The sequence below is a fragment of the Ornithorhynchus anatinus genome, chromosome 17 (genome assembly GCF_004115215.2).
Source record: "Ornithorhynchus anatinus isolate Pmale09 chromosome 17, mOrnAna1.pri.v4, whole genome shotgun sequence".
In the NCBI taxonomy this organism is placed as follows: domain Eukaryota; kingdom Metazoa; phylum Chordata; class Mammalia; order Monotremata; family Ornithorhynchidae; genus Ornithorhynchus; species Ornithorhynchus anatinus.
In genome coordinates this window covers 31,785,195-31,809,619 of record NC_041744.1, presented here as the reverse complement: position 1 = coordinate 31,809,619, position 24,425 = coordinate 31,785,195, and the positions used below count along the sequence as shown (strand labels likewise).

The 24,425-nt window shown below is 38.8% G+C and overlaps 1 protein-coding gene across 6 annotated transcripts in view; it reads right to left on the bottom strand.

The window, feature by feature from the left end:
- EPHA6 (EPH receptor A6) overlaps window positions 1-24,425 on the bottom strand; it is a 371,578-nt gene that overhangs the window by 92,160 nt on the left and 254,993 nt on the right. For all 6 annotated transcript variants that reach the window (XM_039914480.1, XM_039914479.1, XM_039914478.1 and 3 more), the window contains 2 exons: window positions 23,177-23,302; window positions 8,265-8,450 (listed from right to left, as the gene is read on the bottom strand). In XM_039914480.1, the coding sequence (XP_039770414.1) occupies window positions 8,265-8,450; window positions 23,177-23,302 (312 nt within the window). The remainder of the gene's footprint in view (window positions 1-8,264; window positions 8,451-23,176; window positions 23,303-24,425) is intronic.

Genomic DNA, 24,425 nt, shown 5'->3' with positions numbered 1-24,425 from the left:
AGCACTGGAGTAGATAAAATACAATCAGAACAAATACAGTCCCTATTCTGAATGGGGCTCTCTGTCAGGTGTTAAATTCCCATTTTACAGATGAGGAAACTGAGACATAGAAAGGTTAAATGACTTGCCCAAGGTCCACAGCAGGCAAGCAGTAGAGTTGGGATTAGAACCCAAATCTTTTGAGTCCCAGTATTGTACTCCTTTATTTAAAAATGGTATTTGTTAAATTCTTACTATATGCCAGGCACTGTATTCTCACTAGCACTGGGTCTACAGTGCTAAGGTTTTCCTAAAGTGCATCTTCAAATTGGAGACGGATAGAGAGCTGACAGAGATGTAATGCAACATGAGTTTTGACTCCAAAATTTTCAAATATTGAGACTAGTCATGCTGTACTAAGACTATGTTGTTGCATCTCGACTGGCAAAATTAAAATGGAAAGCTGCATTTCTCCAGAATGGTAGTACTTCAGTACTGAAAAACTAATTTCAGTGGAAACTTTTAACCAAATGAGAGCTTTTGCCATTTCTGATCCACTCTTGCATTTGGAAGACACTACAGAAACACAACTTGACAGTTATAATACGTTGCTCATTCATTCAATAGTATTTATTGAGTGCTTACTATGTGCAGAGCACTGAACTAAGTGCTTGGAATGTACAATTCGGCACAAGATAGAGACAATGATTGTAAGATTATGTGAAAGGCAGAGAACAGTGATTATAACTTTGGGAAACTCAGTCTTTTGGATTGCATCAAAAATTTGGAGAAATGATCATTAAATACGTGAAATGGTAATTTTCAGGGGGATTCAAGTGTTGATTCTTAGTATTTGTGAAAATCTTGGCAGCAAAATTATCTTCAAATTAATGAAAGCTGATTTGGATGTATTTTGTAATCCCATAATTTGGTACTTAAAAACCCAGGACAAATTTTACTAATTATAAATTTTGGATTAGGTATCTTTTGGATTATCCTACTGTACTGAAGTGAGGTATTAGAAATTAAGACCTTAATTTCTGCCTAGAACACCTCAGAAATAATTTTACTCTTATTTTTTTCCATTAATAATTGATTATTCTCTCGGAACAAATGACCACCGTTTCATATCCTTAACACAATGGCCTGAATGAAATGTGAATATTGGAGATTACGTGTACATAGTACTCTACTTTCATTTTGGCATAGTTCAAGAAAATGGATACGGTTGAACATTCTTCAAATTTGAATTCAAGTATTCCAAATAGAAGACTTAAAAAAAAATCAGCTTTGGAAATAGGTTGAAAGTGACTGTTAAACACAAGTGATTGTTAAATACCCTAGACTCTTCTTAAAGATAACTGGATTTAGGCCAAAAGAATGGGTCAGCCATCAGAGAACATTTCTGGCAGTCCCAGACTGAGCTTCCCCTTTTCCCTCTGCTCCCCCTCCCCCTTCTGCTCCCTCCCCCTTCCCCCTTCATCTCCCGTCAGCTAAGCCCCCTTTCCCTCTGCTCCTCCCGCTCTTCCTTCCCCTCCCCTCAGCACTGTGTTCATTTCTATATATTTTATTACCCTATTTATTTTGTTGATGAGGTGTACATCCCCTTAATTCTATTTATCGTGATTAAGCTGTCTTGTTTTTGTCTGTCTGTCTCCCCCGATTAGACTGTAAACCCATCAATGGGCAGGGATTGTCTCTATCTGTTGCCGAATTATACATTCCAAGCGCTTAGTACAGTGCTCTGCACATAGTAAGCGCTCAATAAGTACTACTGAATGAATGGACACTTGCCCTCATCTGGCACTAGGCACCACTGAGGTTGACCAGGAACACACAGTCTATTAGCCCTGACATAGTGTAAATGTGCCTGTGAGAACCTGTGGGCCCTTCCCACTCAACCTTGCTTCCCTCCACTGTCCCCCTTGTTCAAAAGGAGGCTAGGGTTCATTTTGTTCTGGCTTTGTTCGTTCAAAGGTGTCCATTAGCAACATAAAGCAGCTGAATTTGGGGTATGATTGTGCTATACTTCATTTGATAAATTCAATATTCGATTGGCTTGAAATGCAATGCTGAAGTTTATCCTTTCACTCCTTTTGTTTAAAATGAATTTTTAAGTGTAACTCACCTGTGTTGCTGAAGCTTTGGATAGAAGATTAATTTCTGCTTGAGTCAATCTCTCTCTCTTCACTTATGGATGGTAAAATGAACTCACCCCTCAGTAGGTACTAAAACTTTGGTCATTTGAGACGTACAAAACCACTTGGAAAATGAACCATAGAGAAGCAGCTTGGCCCAATGGAAAGAGTCCAGGCACCAGAGTCAGGAGACCACTTGTCTCCTGTATTCCTGTGGGTAACTTCTCTTTGCCTCAGTTTCCTCATCTCTAAAATGCAGGTTAAATATTTGCTCTCTCGCCCTCATGTGAGCCCCATGTAGGACAGGGACTACGTCCCACTTGGTTATTTTTTATCCAACCCACAGCTTCAGTGCTTAGCATATAGTATGCAATTAACAAATACTAACAGAAGCCTAACAGTTTTCAAAGGCTTGTGAATAATAATAATTACAGTACTTGTTAAGCATTACTGTGTGCTAAACACAATTCTAAGCATTGCAGTAGATATAAGTTAATCAGGTTGGACATAGTGCCTGTCCCACTTGGGGCTCACAGTCTAAGTAGGAGGAAGTATGAAATAATTTATATTTTAGAAATTAGAGAAGGCATTAGAGGAGTGAAGTGTGTGGACTGGACTGTAGTCCCTTTGAATTTACCAAGTTAAAGACAATTAATTTTTTCATTTTGCTTTTGGAAATTACCTGATACGCTGACATGCTGGTTTGATGTCCCAAAGAGCTGGACAGCCATATAAGTTTTAGAAGTGTCCTCTATGAAAGATATCTAATGCTGATGTACAAATTATATAGTACATCACAAATGGCTCTCTCAGAGTTTTGAAAAAGTACTCTATTTTAAGGACTGAGTGGTAGATGATGTAATTTCCTTCTTGACTATAGTTTACAATCAATAGTGCTTCTGATGCAAATCCAATGTAAACTAAATTTCCTCTGTGATTAGTGCTGCTCTTCTGGAAAATGAGTGACTAGAACTTTAATGTCTTCTAAATTCCAGACTCATTTCACCACCAAAATAAAACCAATAATGCATGGACTTAGAAGAATGCCCAGTTGTTACCTCAAATCCAGGGTACAAAAGCTCTTTCTTTCAGCTTCATTCCTTTCACCTCTAATTTCCTTCTCCCAAGATTTCTACCTGCCCTGCACAGACTCAGTCACACACTAGATCTTATCTCTCTGGAGACTGCTCTGAATTAACTTCACCTTTCTCCTACTCTTCTGCTTCTCAGAGAAGTTCTCCCACCTACACCCCAACTTTGCTCCTTCCATTCGTGTCTCTACAATCTTTTAAAAAACCTTTGCTCTCACCCTCCTTCACTCTCTTAGCTATTTTTAATCTCCAATAAAACACATTCGGGTCTCCCCTTTATTAAACAAGCCTCTGATCCCCACTGAGCCCTTCAGCTATCACCCCATATCCCATCTTCCTTTTCTAGTCAGATTCATTCAAAGGATTGTATTCACCTATTCTCTTTACTTCCTCTCCACCAATAAAAACAGTAATCATTCAATAAAAACTTTCGATTGACTGACCCACAACCATGTGGTTTTCTTCCCCTTCAGATTCTCCTAAGTCACCAAAGATCCTGTTATAGTCAAACTGCCTCTGCTCTGACCAAATCCTTCTCGACCTCTCAGCTCTCTCTGACACCATGAACCTCACTCTTCTCCTTAGAATGGTATCTGATGTTGGTTTTGTTGATTTGTTCCTCTCTTGGTTCTTCTCTACCTCCCTGAATGCTCCTCCTGTCTCTTTTGCTACTTGTCATAAATGAAAAAAACAACAATAGTACAACTTCATGTAAAATCTAAGCAAGGGCATCTTTATGATGATACTGTTGTTCACCAACATATCTTGAGGAACCTACCCATTTCTACAGCTATGCTAGTCACTGCCTGATGAACTGACCCCAACCTGATATACTCCAGACTCTCATTAACAATACAAATGTATCCAAAACTGGTATTCAAAACACCTAAAGATTCAATGTCAAGTTCTCAGAAAATGAAAACATGTGCAAGGAGCAGCCCTCTTGGAGCAAGGAAGCCCATCTGCATGAACCAACGTGAACAATGAATGGGTGACATTCCAAGACACTGTTTACCAGGCACCATCTGTTAGCCAGTGCCCCCGAGGCAGGTTTGATGAAAACTCCTCAGAAATCAAGGAGCCACTGGCAGCAAAGCTATTGATGCATCATCAGTATCTTGGCAGCTCCTCATGTTCTGAGTGAAAGAGATCTCCAGAGAAGGCTGCTTCATGACATCCTAATCAAATTAAGGAACATATGCAGTATGTGGTGGGATGCCAAGGTGTAAAAGATCCAGTGCTACCCAAAATGTCACCAAATAAGGACTTTTATAAATCCATGAAGAATCTATATCTATACCCAGAACTGAAGTTCCACTGAAGCTATAGATCACGAACAAGGAGAGAATCCTGCTGAAATACTAAAACAGCTTCAACCATCTTCTGAAAATAGTTTCCACTCCTGAGCTTGAGATCCTAGTAAGCAGAGGGAATCTGCCCTTTGTTTCAGCTTTAAAAGAATCACCAGAGTATTCAAGCCAGAAAGAAAAGTAAACTTCTGGGTTTGGATCTTTTTGGCATACCAGCCTAGTTTCTTCAAGCAGGGAGTGGATATACTGCTCAGGCTTCCAATTAAGCTTATTTTGATCATCATTACCATCTTTAAGATGAAATACAGTGAAGCGCTTAGTACAGGGCTCTGCACATAGTAAGTGCTACCACTGATTGAAAGCCAAGTGAAAATTATCACCCTATCTTCCTAGTCTCTAGTCCTTGCAAAACATTTCAATGCTGAGTTCTTTGTGGACTGGTTACTGATTGAGCAGCACAAACAACTATGTGCTTTCAGAATGACAAAGGAGTTTTATCTCAAATGGGTCATACTGTAAATGACCTTTGCTTCATGCTAGATCTAGGAGACATGCAGGAAACTACATCAAGACCTTGAAACTGCCCAATGAACTTCCAATAGGCTTATAAACCAACAGGAGACTTGGATGTGCCACCCTGAGTTCTCCAAGACTACTTCTCCATGGCATCATGATGGACATGTCAAAGCTGACAAACTCAATCACCAGTGGAGTAAAGCAAACTGTGTAATAACCTCAACCTATTATTCAGAATGACTTAGGGATTAACCATGAAGTACCTATACTGCTTTTCTCCTCAGGACTCCATCACTACAAACTCATGCATGATTCAGTGGAAGCAAAATCCTTTTATTTTTAATTTCTTAATATTTCCATCTAAAACAGTGAGCAGAAGGAAGGTTCCTGTTTTCCTGTCATTGTTCCAGTTCCCCACCCCCATCAGACTAATACACAAATCTCATATTGGGGAACCTCTCCTCTAAGGTTATAAACTCTGAGGGGACAAATTGTGTCTTACCTCTGTTGCACTCTTCAAAGCACTTAGAAACATGTCCTGCATGCAATTAGCACTCAATAATTAAACTGACTGATTGATCAATCTGACTGGGTTCTGTTAGTCACAATCTCAGTCCGGCTCAAAGGATGGCCATGACCTTGTGTTCCTTTAGTCTAAAAGCCCAAAAGGCTTAGCATTTCTTCCCTTCATGTTACCTAGTGCAATTGTTACATATACCTCACAGCTTTGAAATAGCTACTCTATGTGCTAGAAATGGCTTCAAGCACACACTAAAACTCATGGTTTCTGCCTGTTTCTTGAAGAAAAAGTATAGGCTTAAACATATTGTTACAAGCACCTTTAATCTTCTTTTTAGATCAGCTACCTTTCAGGGTAATGAAATTGCGATGTGTATCAAATAAATAGACTCAATTGTTATCAGTCTAACTCCGAGTATAAATCAATCTTAATCATTTTACTATTAAGCTTAAAATGAATATAATTACATACCCAAATATGAAAGAATTCAAAATGATTCCAAGGATCTGAGTGTATTAATGTTTTAGACATAAAATATACGCAGAGCAAAAAAGTATTTGTAATAATATTTCATGAATTGATCAGAAATAGATTCATATCTACACTTTTGGTCTGCTTTTAGCTGAAATGTTGTTCTTTCATTATAATTATTCCTTGGCTCTCTTGCCACTATGAAAATTGCACCCAAGATATAGTCTTACCCTTATTAGGGTATTATCTTTGGTACATCAATGATATGTTCCATTTTGTTTAGGGAGCTCTAATTCTAGCTGTCTTACCTATTTAAGGTGATTGTGATCCTGGAAAAATGACAGTCTTCTTGTTCTCTTCCTGCAGTCACAGGGGCTTTAATAGTTGGCACTCCTGAGCTGAAAGAGGATGTGATATCATTCCTCCCTTTTTCCCCTTTCTATTCTCATCCTGACCCAGGATTGTGCCTGTTTCGAGTACAGGCATACTGCCTGAGTATCAGTGACACACAGTACAACTCCCACTTGTGTCCTCAAGGGACTCGAGGAGAGATTAAAAGAGCGTCATGAGAGGAGTGGAAGGGCATTCCCAAGGAGTGTTGGCCTGTCCCTTCTTCTCAGTTCACCCCACAAATGAAGCAAAGTTCTTATGTGTGTCACTGTTAGCCTCCCTGCTCTTAGTGTGAGACCTGGGGACTCAATTCTTTCCCTTCACTTAACCTCAATCCCATAAAGAAGCTACTCTTTCTGTTTAAAGGGGGCGGAATTGGGCTTAATATAAGGTCATGTATTTCACTAAAAACTCCTGTCACTGGAGTTAAAATGACAATATTTTCAAATAGCAAAAGTAATCAAACACATTATCAAACAATTTTCCCTACTCCTGGCAATAATCGTTTTAAAAAAATTAAATATCCTTTCTGCAAAGGGTCATTTCTGAAAAACGAGACTCTTCTTGAAGCCCTGGGTGCAGATTAACCAATTAGATTTGGGAGGGAAAACAGTTCTGCTCAGAGCTAAAGGTAGTACCACCTGGTGGCAGTGTTTCTTCCTAGTGAAATGATGGGACTAGCTTAACTGGTACCAGAAAGAAACTGATAGACTTCCTGTACACACTCTTGATTACAAGAAAAATCACTTTCTAGAAAACTATCCTTTTGAAGAAAAAAAGGAAATAGAAATAGTCCATTGGAAAGGATTTCAAAGCACCTGAGTTCAAGTGTATCCATAGAAGACGCTAAAGAAAATAGCCGTATTGTTCTGAGCCTTAAAATTCAGTGTATATCCTTGCTTCCAAAGATGGCAACTGTTCTTAAAAGCAACTGTGACCTTAAATTTGCAATGTCTTTTTATATCTTGCTCAAGTTCAGAACCCAACTCTGAAGTTACAGAATCTTGACAGTCTACATGATCTCTGTAAGCCAAAAGAGATCTAGGAAATACTGTCTAACATTGATAAGGAAAAGGAAAGTGGGTGGATTTTTAAAACATAGTTTATGTACTGTGGTAATCAAAACTGCAATTAATTTATACTTGGATTGAAGATGAGATGTTTCCCATCTCACCTGGGGACACCTTCTTTTGCCCTCCTGTTCCTGCCAAGCACTAATTATTTTTCTTTATAACACTGCACGTACACATGCACAGGTTCTGGATTATTTATTAGCTATTTATTCCTGGGAATAACACATTGGATTAGGTAGAAGATGAGCCATAAATAGAACTGATGTGCTTCTGACACACACCATATTTCTTTTTTCCACTGGTAAAACTGGGCCCACTCCAAACCAGAACTGACAGAACCATGATGAGAGCTGGCCGGGTCACTTCTGGATTCTTTTATGTGGCCAACCTGACAGAAATGTTTGGACAGTTGATGATTATCTGTTGGGGAGGAGTTACTGATAGTCAGTTGCATAAGTCACTGAGCTTGGCTACCTCCCCCAAATCTGTGACTTCAACTTTGCCAGCATTTTACAATCCATTAAGGTTAGTCTAACCTTTCTTTCTAAAGGTATTTTTGAGGGGAAATACATTAAAAACATTTCTTAGAATTTCTTGCTTAAAAGGACCCTAATATTTTTATTGTGAGTTTAAAAGAGCTAAGAGTTTGGTAAACGGGTTTGTCCTAACACTTTCGGAAAACTTGGATGATTTTTTCTTTTAATTGACATCCATAGGTTATTAAGTCAGAATACAAATATATGGAAGCAAAAGAATGTACACATAAAATTACTTACTTTTTGTGACAACTCCTTCGAGGCGAATAATGTTAGGATGGTCAAACTGTCCCATGATACTAGCTTCTCTCAGAAAATCTTTTCGTTGTCTGTCCACATGACCACCTTTTAAAGTTTTGATGGCCACTGGTATTTCCCTTTTCCCTGGAGTCTTCAAACGCCCACTGCAAACTTCTCCAAATTCACCTTCAACAAAGAGTAAAAGTGAAAGGAATCATGTTCTGGAATAAATCTTGCTTTTAGTAGTATTTTTGCCACGTCACATAATTAGTCACAAAGTTGTGACTCATATGAAGGCCTTTTTTTGCAAGTGATTTTGCAGAACTGATGTGCTTAACCTGTGCCTTTACAATGAATAGTTCAATGAACTGTGTGTATTCTACTGGAAGATCCTAGTGCTGACTCTTTCCAAGCTCACCTCCTGATTTTACTTGGCTTTCAACTTGTCCACCTCTGATGCCTTGATCACATTATTCCTCTGGCCTGGGACTTCACTGAATCTTCTGACTTGCAAATCCTCCAACCCTCAGCTCTTCTCATATTCAAAGCCCTCCTAAAGGTCTTTCTTCCTCCAGAATATCTCCCCTGCTAAACTAAACCAACCCAACAGCCACCCTAACACTTATGTATTCTATGTCCATCCTCATTATTTATGGATAGTAATTTAACTCAGCTATTTTATCTTGATATAGGCATTCTACAACTACCTATTATATCTCTATTCTGCCTTCTACTGTTTGTAAATAATTGTCTGTCTCCCTCATTAGACTCTAGCTCCTTGAGTGGACGGAATGTACATCTTGCTTTACCTGTGCTATCCAAAAATGCAATTAGTACAGTGCTTTGAATTCAGTAGCTATTCAAAAATTCCACTGATATTCATAGGTATTTAAACAAAACTAAACTGTAAGCTCCTTGTGAGTAGGGAACATGAAATTCAAAAACTGAATGAGTTTTTCTTGACAGAACCAATAAATGAACTACTTCTCTAGATAGTATCTGGCTTAGTTTGTACATGGTCTCAGGATGGGCCATTCTCCATTCTGCCTAAAGTCTGTTCCTTGCACTCTCAGATTACTGTATAATTGGATGGATTACATGGGCATTACTGAGAATGATTAAACTGTGAAGATTCAGGAAAGGTATAGTGTTGTGTGAAAGAATACTATTGGACTCCATAAATACATTGGGGCAACAGAACAGGTGGAAAAATAACTATTTTTGCCATGTACGTATGAGTGTTTACTGGAAGCACATTTAGATATAAAATAAGGAAAATCCTAGTAATTAATGAATGAATGTATATACTGCTGGGTAGTTTTTATAGCTAATAATCTATGTCTTCAGTTTTCATATTTTTAGTGTGTGCTTCAATCAATATTTCTTCCAGGTTCTATTGGACATCTTTATGAGAGTACTCCAATCCCACCAATTGTATGCTGAGTAACCCTGGCCAAGTTATTTCACTTCTCTGGACTCTGTAAAATGGGAATTAAGACTGTGTGCACCATGTGAGACAGGGACTGTGTCCAATTTGTGTCTAACTTGTATTTACCCCAGTGTTTAGAACAGTGCTTGCACATTCATTCATTTAATCGTATTTATTGAAGCGCTTACTATGTGTACAGCACTGTATTAAGCACTTGGAATGTACAATTCGGCAACAGATAGAGACAATCCCTGCCCAATAATGGACTCACAGTCTAAAGCACATAGTAAGTACTTAACAAGTACTATAATTATTATTATTATAATTACTCTGGATTATTTGGTAATGCTGCTTTCTGTCAGCTGGCATCACAAAAAAATACAGTCCAAAGATGCCCAGTGAAAATCAAAAAAAGTCACAGAATTTAATGTTGATATGTCACTTGAATCCAATCAATTAGGAATAATGCATACATGCTTCCCTACCACCCCCACCACACAAAAAAATAAATACATGGAAAACTACCTCCAGAGCTACGTATAAATTAAGAACAGGTCAGTACACTACTCAAGTTCAAGTCAAATATGTACTGCATTCTGAGAGTGACTTTTATCATATCTTTTACAGAATGAACTTATCCGTATAAAAAACTAAACTCCAATTTAATAAAAGCAGCTTGTCTCAGTAGAAAGAGCATGGGCTTGGGAGTCAGAGGTCGTGGGTACTAATCCCAGCTCTGCTACTTATCAGCTGTGTGACTTTTGGGGAAATCACAACTTCTCTGTGCCTCAGTTACTTCATTTGGAAAATGGGGATTAAGACTGTGAGCCCCACGTGGGACAACCTGATTACCTTGTATCTACCCAGTACTTAGAACAGTGCTTGGCACATAGTAAGCACTTAATACCAAAATTATTATTATTATTATTAAAAGACTCATTTTAGATTTCCAATAGGTAAGGCAATTGACTATAAAGTTATTAGCAGATAGTTTTGAGGATCAAACAGTGTTATTTCCTGAGCACTTACTCTACGCAGAGCACTGTAGTAAGCATTTGGCAGAGTACAAAAGAGTAAGAAGACCCAATCCTCCTCTCAAGAGATTTGCAGACTAGACGATTTTAATGTATGAAAACAATTTTTTTAAAATTCAGAGTCCAACTATACAGTTTGGCAAATACAGACCCCTACATAACATCCTTTCCCTTTTGCCATTCATCTTTTGGGTCCTAGAGAACAGCTCCTCTAAAAAGAAAATGAGTTGGGATGAAAAATGAAAATAATATAGATGATTTTTGGGGGAAGGCTGACCTTTCACTTACCAGGAAGTGTATCTATCTGTGGTTTAAAATTACCCTTTCCTTTACTGATTAATTAGCATGGAAAAGCAACAATTCATGATGATGGTATTTGTTAAGGGCTTACTATGTGCAAAGCACTGTTATAAGTGCTGGAGGGGATACAAGGTGATCAGGTTGTCTCATGTGGGGCTCACAGTCTTAATTCCCACTTTACAGATGAGGGAACTGTGGCACAGAGAAGTGAAGTAACTTGCCCAAAGTCACACAGTTGACAAGTGGCAGAGCTGGGATTAGAACCCATGACCTTTGACTCCTAAGTCCGTGCTCTTTCCACTGAGCCATGCTAAATGCATTTTCACTATGGTCTCTATAGCAAGAGATCTTAAGTACAAACTAAAATAGCCAGGGAAAATAAAGGCAGGGAAAGGGCAAAAAAACACACAAAAGAAAAACATACAATTCCCAGCTCTAAAAGAACAACACACAAAACATCATGCTGATTAGAATTTGAAAGCAGTCTGATTAGTTTCCTTAGTGAATCTTTTCAAAAACCTTAGGACAGCCTCGAATGAATGCTCTAGGAATTCAGAACAGTGATTTATTTTCATTCTTGCATAATTTTCAAATCAAAGGCAGTGATAAATTCTTTACTTAAACTATGTTCTATATAGTGGTAGGATCACTGTTCTCAGGAGCACAGAAAGAAGAAACTTATGTGAGACATTTCTCTTTGCAATAATGCTTTTGATTTCCTAAAGGAATTTTTTCTGAAGCTCTCCTCTGACGGATACTGGCCATATGAAACACGGGAGTAGATTGAAACTCTCCATAATTTTTTTCTTTGGAGGAAGGAGAGATGGTAGAATTCTATTCTTAATACTGTATTTATCTACATCCATTATATCAGGCAAACATTCATTTTCAGACAACTATCATCTGTTCTAATGATTCTTCAGCACAAAATGGGTCTTTCTAGTCTTCCTCCTTAGCAAATCTGCTGGTGGCTCACAAGAAAGATTTGGCAGCATTTTATTTCCATAAGGCATTGATCCATGTGATTTTTCTTTTACGTATAAAAGTGTTACAAGTAAAATTTTAAACGTAATGAAATAAATAAAGAAATATATTGGTATTCTATTGAGAGACATAAATGCTTTTCTTTGAGTCAGTAGTCTGATTTCATGCATTTTATACCTCCCAGGTAGGAGTTTTTTTCTGCAGGAGCTTTGCATCAAATAGCACACACATTTCAGTATCACCAAATAAAGGGTATAACTGGCTCAAAGGTTGGACCCCCCTCAATTCATTCTTAATAAATTAAGCCAGAGAATAAACCCCTACCTGTCTTCTAAGTGGTACTGCCTCAATGTAGATAAGTAGAATCAACAGAATTTAATTTATGTTTTGGTTCCTTAAAATGTCTTTATGGATTTTCTCTTGGGGTTTCCATATCTTTTTTCTTTGTGGGTAGGGAAGCACGTGTGCATTATTCCTAATTGATTTGATTCAAACAATGTACCAACAGTAGGGATTCAATAAGTACTGTGACATTTTGTTGAGTTTCACTGGGCATCTTTGAAATGTATTTTTTTGTGGTGCCAGCTTGTAATATATATGTAAATATCTGTAATGGGTTATGCCAGGAGAAAATCCATACCTGCAATTTAGTTATATTAATGTCTGCCTCCTCCTCTAGACTGGAAGCTCGTTGTAGGCAGGAAATGTGTCTGTTTATTGCTACATTGTACTCTCCCAAGCTCTTAGGCTCTTAGGACAATGCTCTGCATACAGTAAGTACTTAATATATATGCTTGATTGACTGACTGACATTTAGCAAAGGAACTGTTTAATGGGTTTGGTGGGTCTAAGTTAAAAGAAATATGTTAGTAAAACAAGGCCTGTAATGTTGCACATGCTCTGTCACACTTTAAAAAAAAATATTCTCTTTCCTTCTATGGGTATTTAGACTCATATTTACACTTTAAGGTATAATTTAACAGGGAGAGTAACATTTTTGGAAATTAATTTTGTAGATCACGTGCACACAAAATAAATATGACAATAAAAATAGCTTCTTAATGATCCATCTCTATAATATTTGTAGATATTCCCAAATGCCCTATGGCACATACTCTAAATGATATTAAGAGTAGCTGCTGGGCTGGGCTTCCTTACAAATACTCCAATCTCTTCTGAAGATAGAGTTAAAGAACTGATGGGGAGAGAAAAATCTTTGGAAATTCTCTCTGAAGGGAAATAGCATGGCTAAGTGTAAAAAACGTGGGATTGGAAGTCCGGAAAACTGGGTTCTAACTCTGTCTCTGACACTTGCCTGCTGGGTGACCTTGAGTATGTCACTTACCCTTTCTCCGCCTTAGTTTCCTCACTTAAAAAATGGGGATAAAATACCTATTTTCTCTCCTTCTTTGACTGTGAGCCCCAAGTAGGGCAGGGAGCATATTTACCCTACTGCTTAGAACAGTGGTTTGCACCTAATAATTGCTTAATGAATACCGATAAAAAAAAAAAAAGAAAGAGCAACTACATCTCTCAGAAGGCAAAGGAACCAGAATAGCAAACTTCAGAGATGACTTTTTTTTTTGAATAGCATTTTTTAAGCACTTACTGTATGTCACTGTTCTAAGCACTGGGATAGTGCAAGTTCATTCATTCACATTCAATTGTATTTATTGAACACTTACTGTGTACAAAGCACTGTACTAAGCACTTGGAAAGTACAATTTGGCAACAGACAGAGACAATCCCTACCCAACAACGGACTCAAGTCAGACACAGTCCCTATCGCATATAGGACTCACGGTCTAAGTAGGATGAAGAACAGATATTTAATCCCCATTTTACAGTTGAGGAAACTGAGGCACAGAGAAGTGAAATTACTTGCCCAAGGTCACACAACAGACAAATGGTAGAGCTGGAATTAGGACCAAGGGCTTCTGATTTCCAAGCCCATGATCTATCCACTAGGCCATGTTGCTTCTCTTCTTTCCCTGCACATCTTTCTTACACTTAGTACAGTGTTCTGCATGCACTAAGACCTCAATAACTACCACTGATTCATTAACCTGATACTCCAGGGATGGGCTATTTACTCTTATCTTGCTGTCTGGGGGATGTCTGCTGTAAATCATGCTTTCATCCTTGTACCCAGCCCTCTCCATATGGGTGAGTAATCCTATCTATCACCTTGTTTACTTTGTAAATTTGTGGTAGAAGTTTGGACAAGGTGATGGGGTTTGGAACTTTCTGTTAATTTCTCCTGTTTCTGTTAATTTCAGTCCTTCTCTGAATTAAACTTGTGCATGTGGGTTTGTGGATATTGATCTTTCTAAGATTTATGCCAAGATACTCGATGCTTCTCCAAAAGCAATCTCACTACCTCTCTCAGATCTGCTAACATTTCAATATTTCTGGCTCTGCCTCAGAGGAGTGGGACAATTGATTCTCATTTGAGATATTTTTACAGCTACATCTCCCAACAAGAAGCACTACCATCTGTCCATTCCCACAGGCTCAGAGGCACACGCTCTGCACACAGTAAGCACTCAATAAATACTATAGATTGATTAATTGTCCCCATGGCTATATATCACCCTCTTTTTACAGCGTGGAGAGTCTAGGGTAGCCACTGATGGCACGTACAAACTGTAACCTGCTAACAGGAAAGCAGTACAAATTTCCAAGTCAGTTTACAATGTAATGAAGGCATTGTGTAATAATTTTATTTAGTATATTTAATGAACAAAAGAATGACAGTAAATTTAGTGCCTACGGGTGGCACATCTGCCCCAAGATATATTTATATTTTAAAAGGTCTGATCAAAACACTCAGTCACATCAGTTTGCACTGGTTCTCAATTGCCTAAAGAACTGAAGCACAATATAATGATACTTAAACTGTCACTATAGGAAACAGAAGGATAAAGTTCAAAGAAACTGGGTTAACCGAAGAGAAAAACGTTTTACTCAACACCTATGCCTGCATTTGACCAGAATAATTGTAGAAAAGCCTTATCTTTTGTAAAATTCATTTTTCCTCTTATTTTGTCAAGGAGCAACCTAACATTAACCTCTGATTTAATGGCTCCCAAGCACAGTAAAGACTGGACCAGGCCTTAATTTGGCCCATGGCCCGCTGGAGCTCAGCCCAAAATTCTCTGGTGAGAGTCTCCAAACCACTAGCAGAGAAACTGACAGAGAAAGCATCAATTTAATTCTCCCCTCTTCAGGTCATCCCAAAAGCCTCACAGAAAAATCAGCTTCACTCCAGCTATGAGGGAGCACTGCAAAGTTGTCTTTTGGTCCCTGCAGTAGAGGAGTCTCCCCTACAGGAGGCTTTAACTTCTCAACTCCACCCCTAGTTTTACAGTCTTGAGACACTGAGGCAATGTATGTACAGATGCAGAGTAAGCCCTTTGGGACTCTTCACAGACTGAATTAAACAGTGCACAAGATTAATATTTTTGAAGCCGGGTTCACTAGTTCCACCAAGCTGAACCACAGGCTTCACTTCAGTTTTCCCACCCACAAACCCCATCATTCCACCCTTCTGGTACCTTGCGTGGCCTTTTTGGAAATAATTAATTGTCCTCAACTGCTAAGCAAAGTCCAATCATCTTCTAGGCCTTGATGGATTAAGACTACCAAAATATTTTTTTCCAGGATTTCTCTGGGAATCTTCCAGCAGTTTTACCTAGCATTGAGAAGCATCATGGTCTAGTGGATAGAGCATGGTCCTGGGAGTCAGAAGGTCATGAGTTCTAATTCTGGCTCCACCGCTTGTCTGCTGTGTGGCTTTTAGTCAAGTGAATTAACTTCTCTGTGATTCAGTTACCTCATCTGTAAAATGGGGATTAAGACTATGAGCCCCAAGTGGGACAGCAACTGTGTCCAACCTGATTTGCTTGTATCCACCTCAGTGTTTAGTACTGTACATATAGTAGCGCTTAACAAATACCACAATCATCATCATCAGTTATCAGTGACCAGCATTCCTTATGGACTGATTCAATGATAGAGATAAACACAACAAAACCTTTTTCAGCCCTTCTAGAACTACCAAAATTTTCATTTGACTTGTATGGTACTTATTTCTTACTTGTTGACAAACACACATAGAATTATACAATATTCTTTTTTCTCACCTTCAATAACCACTACATAATCCTACCTATGAGAATGCCTGCTCAACAAGATTACTGCTCTCTGGCTTGACAGGCTCTTCTGAAGTGGATAATTTACCCCGGTGCACGTATGTCATGGTGGAAGCACACACAAGACATCCTAGAGATCAGGCAGCCAATGAAATTGAACAGCCATCATGAAGGAGGACCTGTGATGTGTGGGGTTAGACAGGCATGACGACGATGGGAGTGGACCTGCCAGCTGAGGAGGTCACGCTGTTTTCACAAAGTGGAGAAATCATTTCTCTGGGCATAAGATGACAAGTGGAAAATGGCAAAGAAAACTACACAACTCAAAATAACGAGGATGCCACAAGTCTTTAACCATCTTAGAACAAGAGAGGCAGAGCAGTCATGCAGGCTCTGCAGAGGTCCAAACCCTCCTAAATGGTCTATCGATATGAGGGCAAGGAAAAACAAATGAGCCACTGCATTCCAGATAGCAAATGAGGACTGCAAACAAGAGAGCATATTTTTCCTGACAGTCAATTTTCATAAAAATAAATCATCAAGTGGCATTTATCCCTTCGTCCATTAATAAAGAGAGCTGGAGAGAAGAGAAAGAGAAAATAGAAGGGGAACAAAGAAGGAGGAGGAGAAGAGAGAGAGAATGAGTGTAAGTAAGAGAGTAAAGGCAGTGTTAGGGTTGAGGAAGTGTGTACTAAGCTGCCATCTTCTCAGTGCTACTGTTTGGCTCTAGCACGTGCTGGAGTCTAGCATTCCACAACCACCCGCCCAAGTGGTGCAACTAGATGACAAGTTTCCAGCTGCTTAGGGAATTCCTGTCAATAGTCCAGGAGAGTCAATTGAGTGTGGCAGTGCCGACTCCTTCCCTGGTTTTTCTAGGTGTTTAGTTCTCTAGGCTGTAAGCTCCTTATGAACAGGGAATGTGCCTACCTGCTGTATTGTACTGTACTCTCCCAATGCTTAGTACAGAGCCGTGCACACAATAAGCACTCAGTAAAGACTACTGATAGAAACAGAACCCCAAAAAGCACAGCCATTTCCACCTAATTTGGAACAACTGGATACTTTATATTGGTGCCAGAACTAAATCTAGTGTGTCAAGCTTTTGTACCTACGTAATCCTCTATAGGCTTGATTGACCAAGCCCAAAACAGGCATTCTTGAGTCTGTGCAGGACTCTCTCTCCACTGCCATTCCCAGCTGGATTCGAATAGGATCTAAACTCTTCTCCTCCTGCTGGGCTGCAGGAGCTCCCATTTTCCTCTCCTCTTATGAGCCTGTCAGTCCAGTTTCCTGACGGAACAGCAGATAGGGCATGAGGAAAGTGGAGAGATAATAAAATGCCAACTCTTCTGTTACTACTTTTAGGGCTGAGCCATTGCCGCCACTTCCTGGGCACGGCAGTGTTGCTTAAATCCCATTAACATTCCCAGTTCACCCTCACTGAAGCCAGTTTTCTAGACCATCATACAGCAGGAACACTGTATTTTAATGCCTTTTAAGAAGACATCCCAGTGTTCATGAAAAAAATAAAAAACAGTAGCAGATGGGACTAAACAGAAGCATTTAACAATATGGATAGACAACATTTTGAACATCCTCATTAGTAAACAATGCAGAATTTTCAGAAGGTTTTAAAAGAACCTATGCCTTGCAGTAAAAGGAAGTTACATAAAACTGGAAGGGAAAGTGTTTGGGTGATTTTTTTTCCTCACTGGTGAAGGATCAGACTGCCCCTTTGGATTTCATTTCACTGAAACATATGAATAAGAGAAAGACTGACCCTGAAGTAACAAGGTTCATGTTTGCAGAATAAACAGAAGCAGTGAAGCAGATGTCAAACAGTCTACATTTTTTCTTGTTCAAAACAGAAAAACAACCAAAAAATAGAGGTGGGAGGAAACTGTCAAAGTTCCTACATTGTTTTCATGTTTTGAAAATGATTTTTGCTCTGGTGGCAAAAGATTAACAACTCATAATTCTACTATGGAAAGATGATAACGGGGCCACTAAATCCTCCCCACTACTCTACCTTATTTTGCATCTCTTCAGAGATCATCTCTATGTCAGAGAAAACACAGTACATGTTTTACCAAGTTCTTTTCAAATAAGGTAGATTATTAGGCTGGCAGCCTCATGTATTCTATTCATCTCAGTTAGTTAATTGGAAACAATACCAATACCATTAGTGGCTGATGTGCTGGACAATTTTGTTCACATACCAAAAAATTAAAGGCTCCAGAATGAATGGAAAGGAGTTTGGTGCTAAATCAGTTCTCATCAGAGACTGACACAAAACCCATGGGTTTAGAGATATGCCTTCTTACTGTGTTGAGAGCCAGGATGCAAAACAGAATGTGTTTGAAGTAGTAAGAGTGGTTTTTATGAACAATGACAGAGCAAAACACTGTTCTAAGTGTTTGGAAAGTACAGCAGAAGCAAGAGATACCAACAAGTTACAGTTTAAAGGTTGGCAGTAACTAGGCTAATTCAAGCCCAAGAAAAAGGCTCGGTGCCCTAGCTGAAGCTGAGAATTATTTATTTTTATTTCTGTCTGATACTGTCTCGGCTAGATGCAGCCCTGTTCACCCCAAATTCTCAATCAAGCCCAAATCAAATCTTCATTCATTCATTCATTCAATAGTACTTACTGAACCCGTACTCTGTGCAAAGCTCTGTACTAGATGCTTGAGAGAGTATAACAATGGACACATTCCCTGCCCATAAATCCTAATTTTACCAGCTCTGTTAGGAACCACACTTTGAGCAGTTCTGTCTTTTCCACACAAGAGTGCTCCCCCATTTCAACCCTGGTGATCCCCCTAGGCAGCCTGACCTTATGCAGTCGGGCTCACCCCCTTCCTCTGAATTGCCTTGTGGTTCCCTCAAATCTGCAGAAGTGGCCTCATTGTGACTATGGAGACCATCAAGAGCTGCATGAGAACACATGGAAAGGGAGATTCTGAAAAAGCCTGTCAAACTAAAACAAGTTCCTCTCCTGTACACGTTTGGCTTCTAGGAACACCAAAGTAAAAGACAATCACTGCTCTAGTACCGCTGGAGCCTGTTACAGGTGTGGGCTATAACTGGGAGTAGAGTTTGGTGTTAATTTTCTCTTATTGTCAGGAACCTCCATACCTCACTGCCTTCTGGAATCCTTATTCTTTTCACATCACCCATTCCCAGGCTGGACAGTAAAGGAGTCCTGGGGGCACCTGACCCTTACAGGCTTTCCTTTAAATTCTAATTACTGGAAAAAGTATGGTGATGGAAGGTGGGAAACCTGGGTTCTAATCTTGGCTCCTCCACTTGCCTGCTGTGCCACTTTAGGGAAGTTATTTAACTTTTCTGTGTCTCAGTTTCCTCACCTGCAAATTTGGGATTAAATACCTATTTTCCCTCCTCCAGAATGAGAGTCTTCTCTTCTCCCACTCCCTTCTGCATTGCCCTGACTTACTCCCTTCATTCATCCTCCCTCCCAGCCCCAGAGCACATATATATAAATCTGCAATTTATTTACTTATTATTTATTTATTTTATTAATACATATTATTTATATATTATTTATACATATTAATGTCTGTCTCCCCCTCTAAACTGAGCACATAGTAGGCAGGGAATGTGTCTGTTTTTGAACTGTACTCTCCCAAGCGCTTAGTACAGTGCTTTGCACACAGTAAGCACTCAATAAGTTTGACTGAATGAATGGACAGGGTCAGTGTCCATTTTATCTTACATCCACTCCAGTGCTTAGTATTTCACACAATAAATTTATTTTCACACAATAAAAGCTTAACAAATACCTCAATTATAATTATTGTTGTGCAGCTCCCAATACTGGTAAATATTCATTCATTCAATAGTATTTATTGAGCGCTTACTATGTGCAGAGCACTGTACTAAGCGCTTGGAATGTACAATTCAGCAAGAGATAGAGACAATCCCTGCCCAGTGATGGGCTTACAGTCTAGCTGAGGTCTCTGTTATCCCCATCAGATTATAAACCTGAGTGGATAAGAACCATGTTTTTTTGCCTTTGGTATATTTTCTTAAGTGCTTAGCACTTTATGGCACTCTGCACAAAATAGGTACACAATAAATACTACTAAGTGGCTCAGCATTACTGAGTAAAGCATGTTTTCTACTTTCAAACTTCCGAAGAAGCATACATAAGGTATCTCTTTCTACAAAGATGAATTCAATAGCCATTTTCTGGGTAGTGGAATCTCACACTGAGTTTCAGTTACACTTTGGAAAGCTATACCAGAAGCTTTAACTATGGGCCTATTATTCTATAATCAGATCTATATTGCCTAGGATATAGGCTAAATACATACCATTCTTTTCATCAATTCTCTATCATATTTTCTATTAGCACTAGGTAAATGATGTAGAATAGCAAAAAACTCAGATCCTTTCTTACCAGTGAAAAATTTTATAGCTGCAAAAATATAGCTGCAATTTTTTTTCCCAAAACTGATTTCCTAAACAGTCTCTTGGAAATCAAATCTCAGCTGCAATATTTCAGCATTAAACTCGGAAGCTTTGTTTCAGCAAAAATAGTTCTCAACTTGAAGCATCTGTTGACCATTTAAATCCCCATCTAAGAGAATGTAAAGATGTTTTTCCTTCTTTAAAATGGAACTATATTTGCTGACTGACTGGACAGACACTCTCATACTATCTCCTTTGGGAAATTATTTTGAAAATAGGTGTCAACTTCCATTTATTTTGCCAAATCATTTTATGGATAAAAAATGCCCTCATAAGTAGAAAGGTCAAACTAAAAGAAAACCTACGCCCAGAGAAAGAAATAATTCCTTCAAAAATATCAGTAAAGTAGGGAAGGAGTTACTCTGTTAGCAATATATAGTCTTTAACAAACGAAAAATGAAATTTGAACTAGAATTCAGAATCTGTACTAGAAACTTTTAGTGTCCACTGATCTTTCTAAAAAAAAAAAAAACCCTTAGTTAGGAGTAGTATTTATTAAGTGCTTAATATACACGGAACCCTGCACTAAGTGCTGGGAGAAAATGCACAGGTTCCCCCTTTTCTCCTCAATTCCCTGAAAATTGGCTTCCATCTCTTTCACTCCACAGAAACAGTCCTCTCTTAGATCACCAATGACTATCTTGATATTTTCCTGTAATGTGCTCCCTCCTATATTAAGAATTTAAAACCAAATAAAAAGACTAACTGTGAACTGGATTGGAGTAATGCTCCAGGGCCAGTGGGGGGTTCAATAATACTACTGATCCTGGTAAGATTCATTGGACCTCTTAACAAAATACTTGGGGAAGCAGCGTGGCTTAGTGGAAAGGGCATGGGCTCCTTGGAGGAAATGGTTTTTAATCCCGGCTCTGCCACTTGTCTCCTGTGTGACCTTGGGCAAGCCGCTTAACTTCTCTGTGACTCAGTTACCTCATCTGTAAAATGGGGATTAAAACTGTGAGCCCCCCCGTGGGGCAACCTGACTACCTTTTATCTAGCCCAGTGCTTAGAACAGTGCTCGGCACACTGTAAGCACTTAACGAATACCATAGTTATTATTTGTGGTGGCAAGGGACATGTTCCAAGAGTGAGTGAATATCAACAATAACCAAAAGTTGTCCCATTAAAAGTTATAAGAAAGAAGTGCAAATAATGGGAAATCTGTTTCTGGATGGTCTTTTTGTGGGTCTGAAAAAAAGGCAATGTACTTTCCATCAGTACTAAGATTGGACACTGCACCAGGCATTATATTACAAAACATCTTGCATTCAGGATGGAAATTGGTGCATATCTGCAATCAATAGTATTTATAATTCATCCAGAACAGAACACGTTAACAGGATGCTTGTGGAACTTTTAAAGTACAAGCAGTTTATTTTATTTCCATTTAAAGGGAATAAACAATTCACGTAGCTAAGGGTATAATAGGAAGATACCTTCCTTTTCATTTCAATATCAGTGCTGCAACTTGTACTCTACATAGCCATGAGGCAGTTTTTCCAGGTCTCGGGGGAATTTGCTAGTGGACTCAAACCAGTTCTCATTGGACAGGTGTTCACTTCATAAAAACTATTCACTGCAGTAGGGCAGCAGATGGCACCCTTGTTAGCCATTCCAACAGAGAGGACAAGGATTGAGTGAGGGAACATGCTGAGCTATTCTCTCCCCAGGGGAATGTAATAAAACTAGTCATCCATTACGCAGCTGATTTAGACAATCATGAAATCCTTGAGTAAAAGAAAAAAGAGGGTGATTAAAGTCTGTTGTGCAATTTCATGCCTAGTTCTTTAGTGTAGTTTCAGTTTCTCTTTGCTGATTGGTGGATTGTACTCCTCCAGGGAAAGGAAATATTTTACCTTTGGTCTTATCTCCTTAAGACTACTGAAAAGGAAGAGAAAAAGGTTGGTCATAAACAAGCTACTGTATTATATTGTATGTACTGTATAGAAAAAATCAGATGATTTCAGCTTGGTCACTAATGCTATCAAGGCAACCATCCTTGATGGCACACAGGATATCACTGACACCTTGCTGTGACCATTTTAGTTTTAAAAGTTTCCTTGGAAAAAAAAAATCCACCCCTTTTCAGCATGTTGCTTCATTTTTTTAAAAGTATCATGTGTGGTTCTAGACCGGTTGTATTAGAGTGTATTGTGTATATCTTTTATTCTCTTTCCTTAATTTACTTGAATTCTCTGGGTACAAAACAACTATAATTAATGACTCAAAGCTTAAAAAGATTTAAAAGAGGGTCATTCTTGTCCTGAATCACTCTCTATTTTAAATATACGTTTAGAAAGGTAGCTTGCTTTAAGCATTTAGTTCCTTATGGAAAATAATGTATTATCATCTAGTATTATATTTTCAATACAATGATAAAGGCAGCTCACTTTTATTTTCTTCTCAGTTGCCTTTCTCTGTTTCATTTGCTATTCTGCAAACACTTCTACAAATCTTGTTAAATGTTCATAAACTGATAACAAATCTGAATAGTGATACAAACAAGGAATTTTTTTTTACCTGCCCCAATAACTCTCTCAATGCGAATCCTTGAAGGATCTATCTCCTTTGCAAACTCATGGACTGCAAGAGTTGGGTCTTCATATGTGTCTGGATCAATGTAAGTTTTGGTTCCTGGGACACGTACTGTAAGGAAATATCAAATTTTATTTTAGAACAGAATAATTCATTAACCATTCAAGCTACTTAGTAATCAAAAAGGAACTATGACAATCTGGGGTTGTTCCATCTGCTCCTTACTCAAATTTCTTTAATTGTCTATGTGAAATAAACTTATGTTCTACAGCCTGGCCAGGCTTGCAGTGGGGTTACTAAAGAAAAAGAACATCAGTAGAATAAAATTTTTGTTGGAATTCAAATAGTCTCAGCAGCCACCCAGTCACCACCCACTCACCACCCATACCAACATAGGTTTGGTGGTGGCCTTTTCTCCTAAGAGCATGTCCAATCATTCCACTTGCCATGTGCCTTTATCAATCATTTACATTTATTAAATGCTTACTATTTGCAGAGCACTGTACTAAGTGCTTGAGAGAGTAAAACAGAATTAGCAGACACATTCCCTGCCCATAACAAGCTTATAGTCTAGAGGGGGAGACAGACATTAATATGAATAAATATGCATTTTATACTTTATAATTTAAAGATATGTATGTAAGTACTGTGGGATTGGGGGTAGGGATGATATCAAGTGACCAAAGGTCGGAGACTTAAATGCATAGATGATGCAGAAGGGAGAGCGAGCTCGGGAAAAGAGGGCTTAATCGAGGAAGGCCTCTTGGAGAAGATTTGACTTTGGTAATGCTTTATTAACCACTACACAGCTTCCTTCCCATTTCTGCACCATAATGGGTATGCTACAAAATGTGTGCTCCCGGGAGAGAGTTGGGAATGCAGCGCCTTTAGTGACTGGTAGCAATGCCACCCTGCAGCACTGCCATTGCTGCACCGCTCCTTTGACACCCTCAGGAACAGGCCACAACAATCAGTGGCATTTATTGGTACTTAATGGGTGCAGAACACTGTCTTAAACACTTGGGAGATACAGCACAAGAGAGTTGGTAGACAATATCCCCCACCAACAAAGAGTTAAAATTCCTAGTACTCTATGGTTAATACATTACTTTATAATAGCAGCTCACATTTTGGAAGCACTGTGAGTGGTAAATAACTTCAGAGAATGCAGTTAACTTACATTTTTAGAAAATTCAGTCTCTCATGTTTCCCAGCATGCATGAGTGGGAAAACT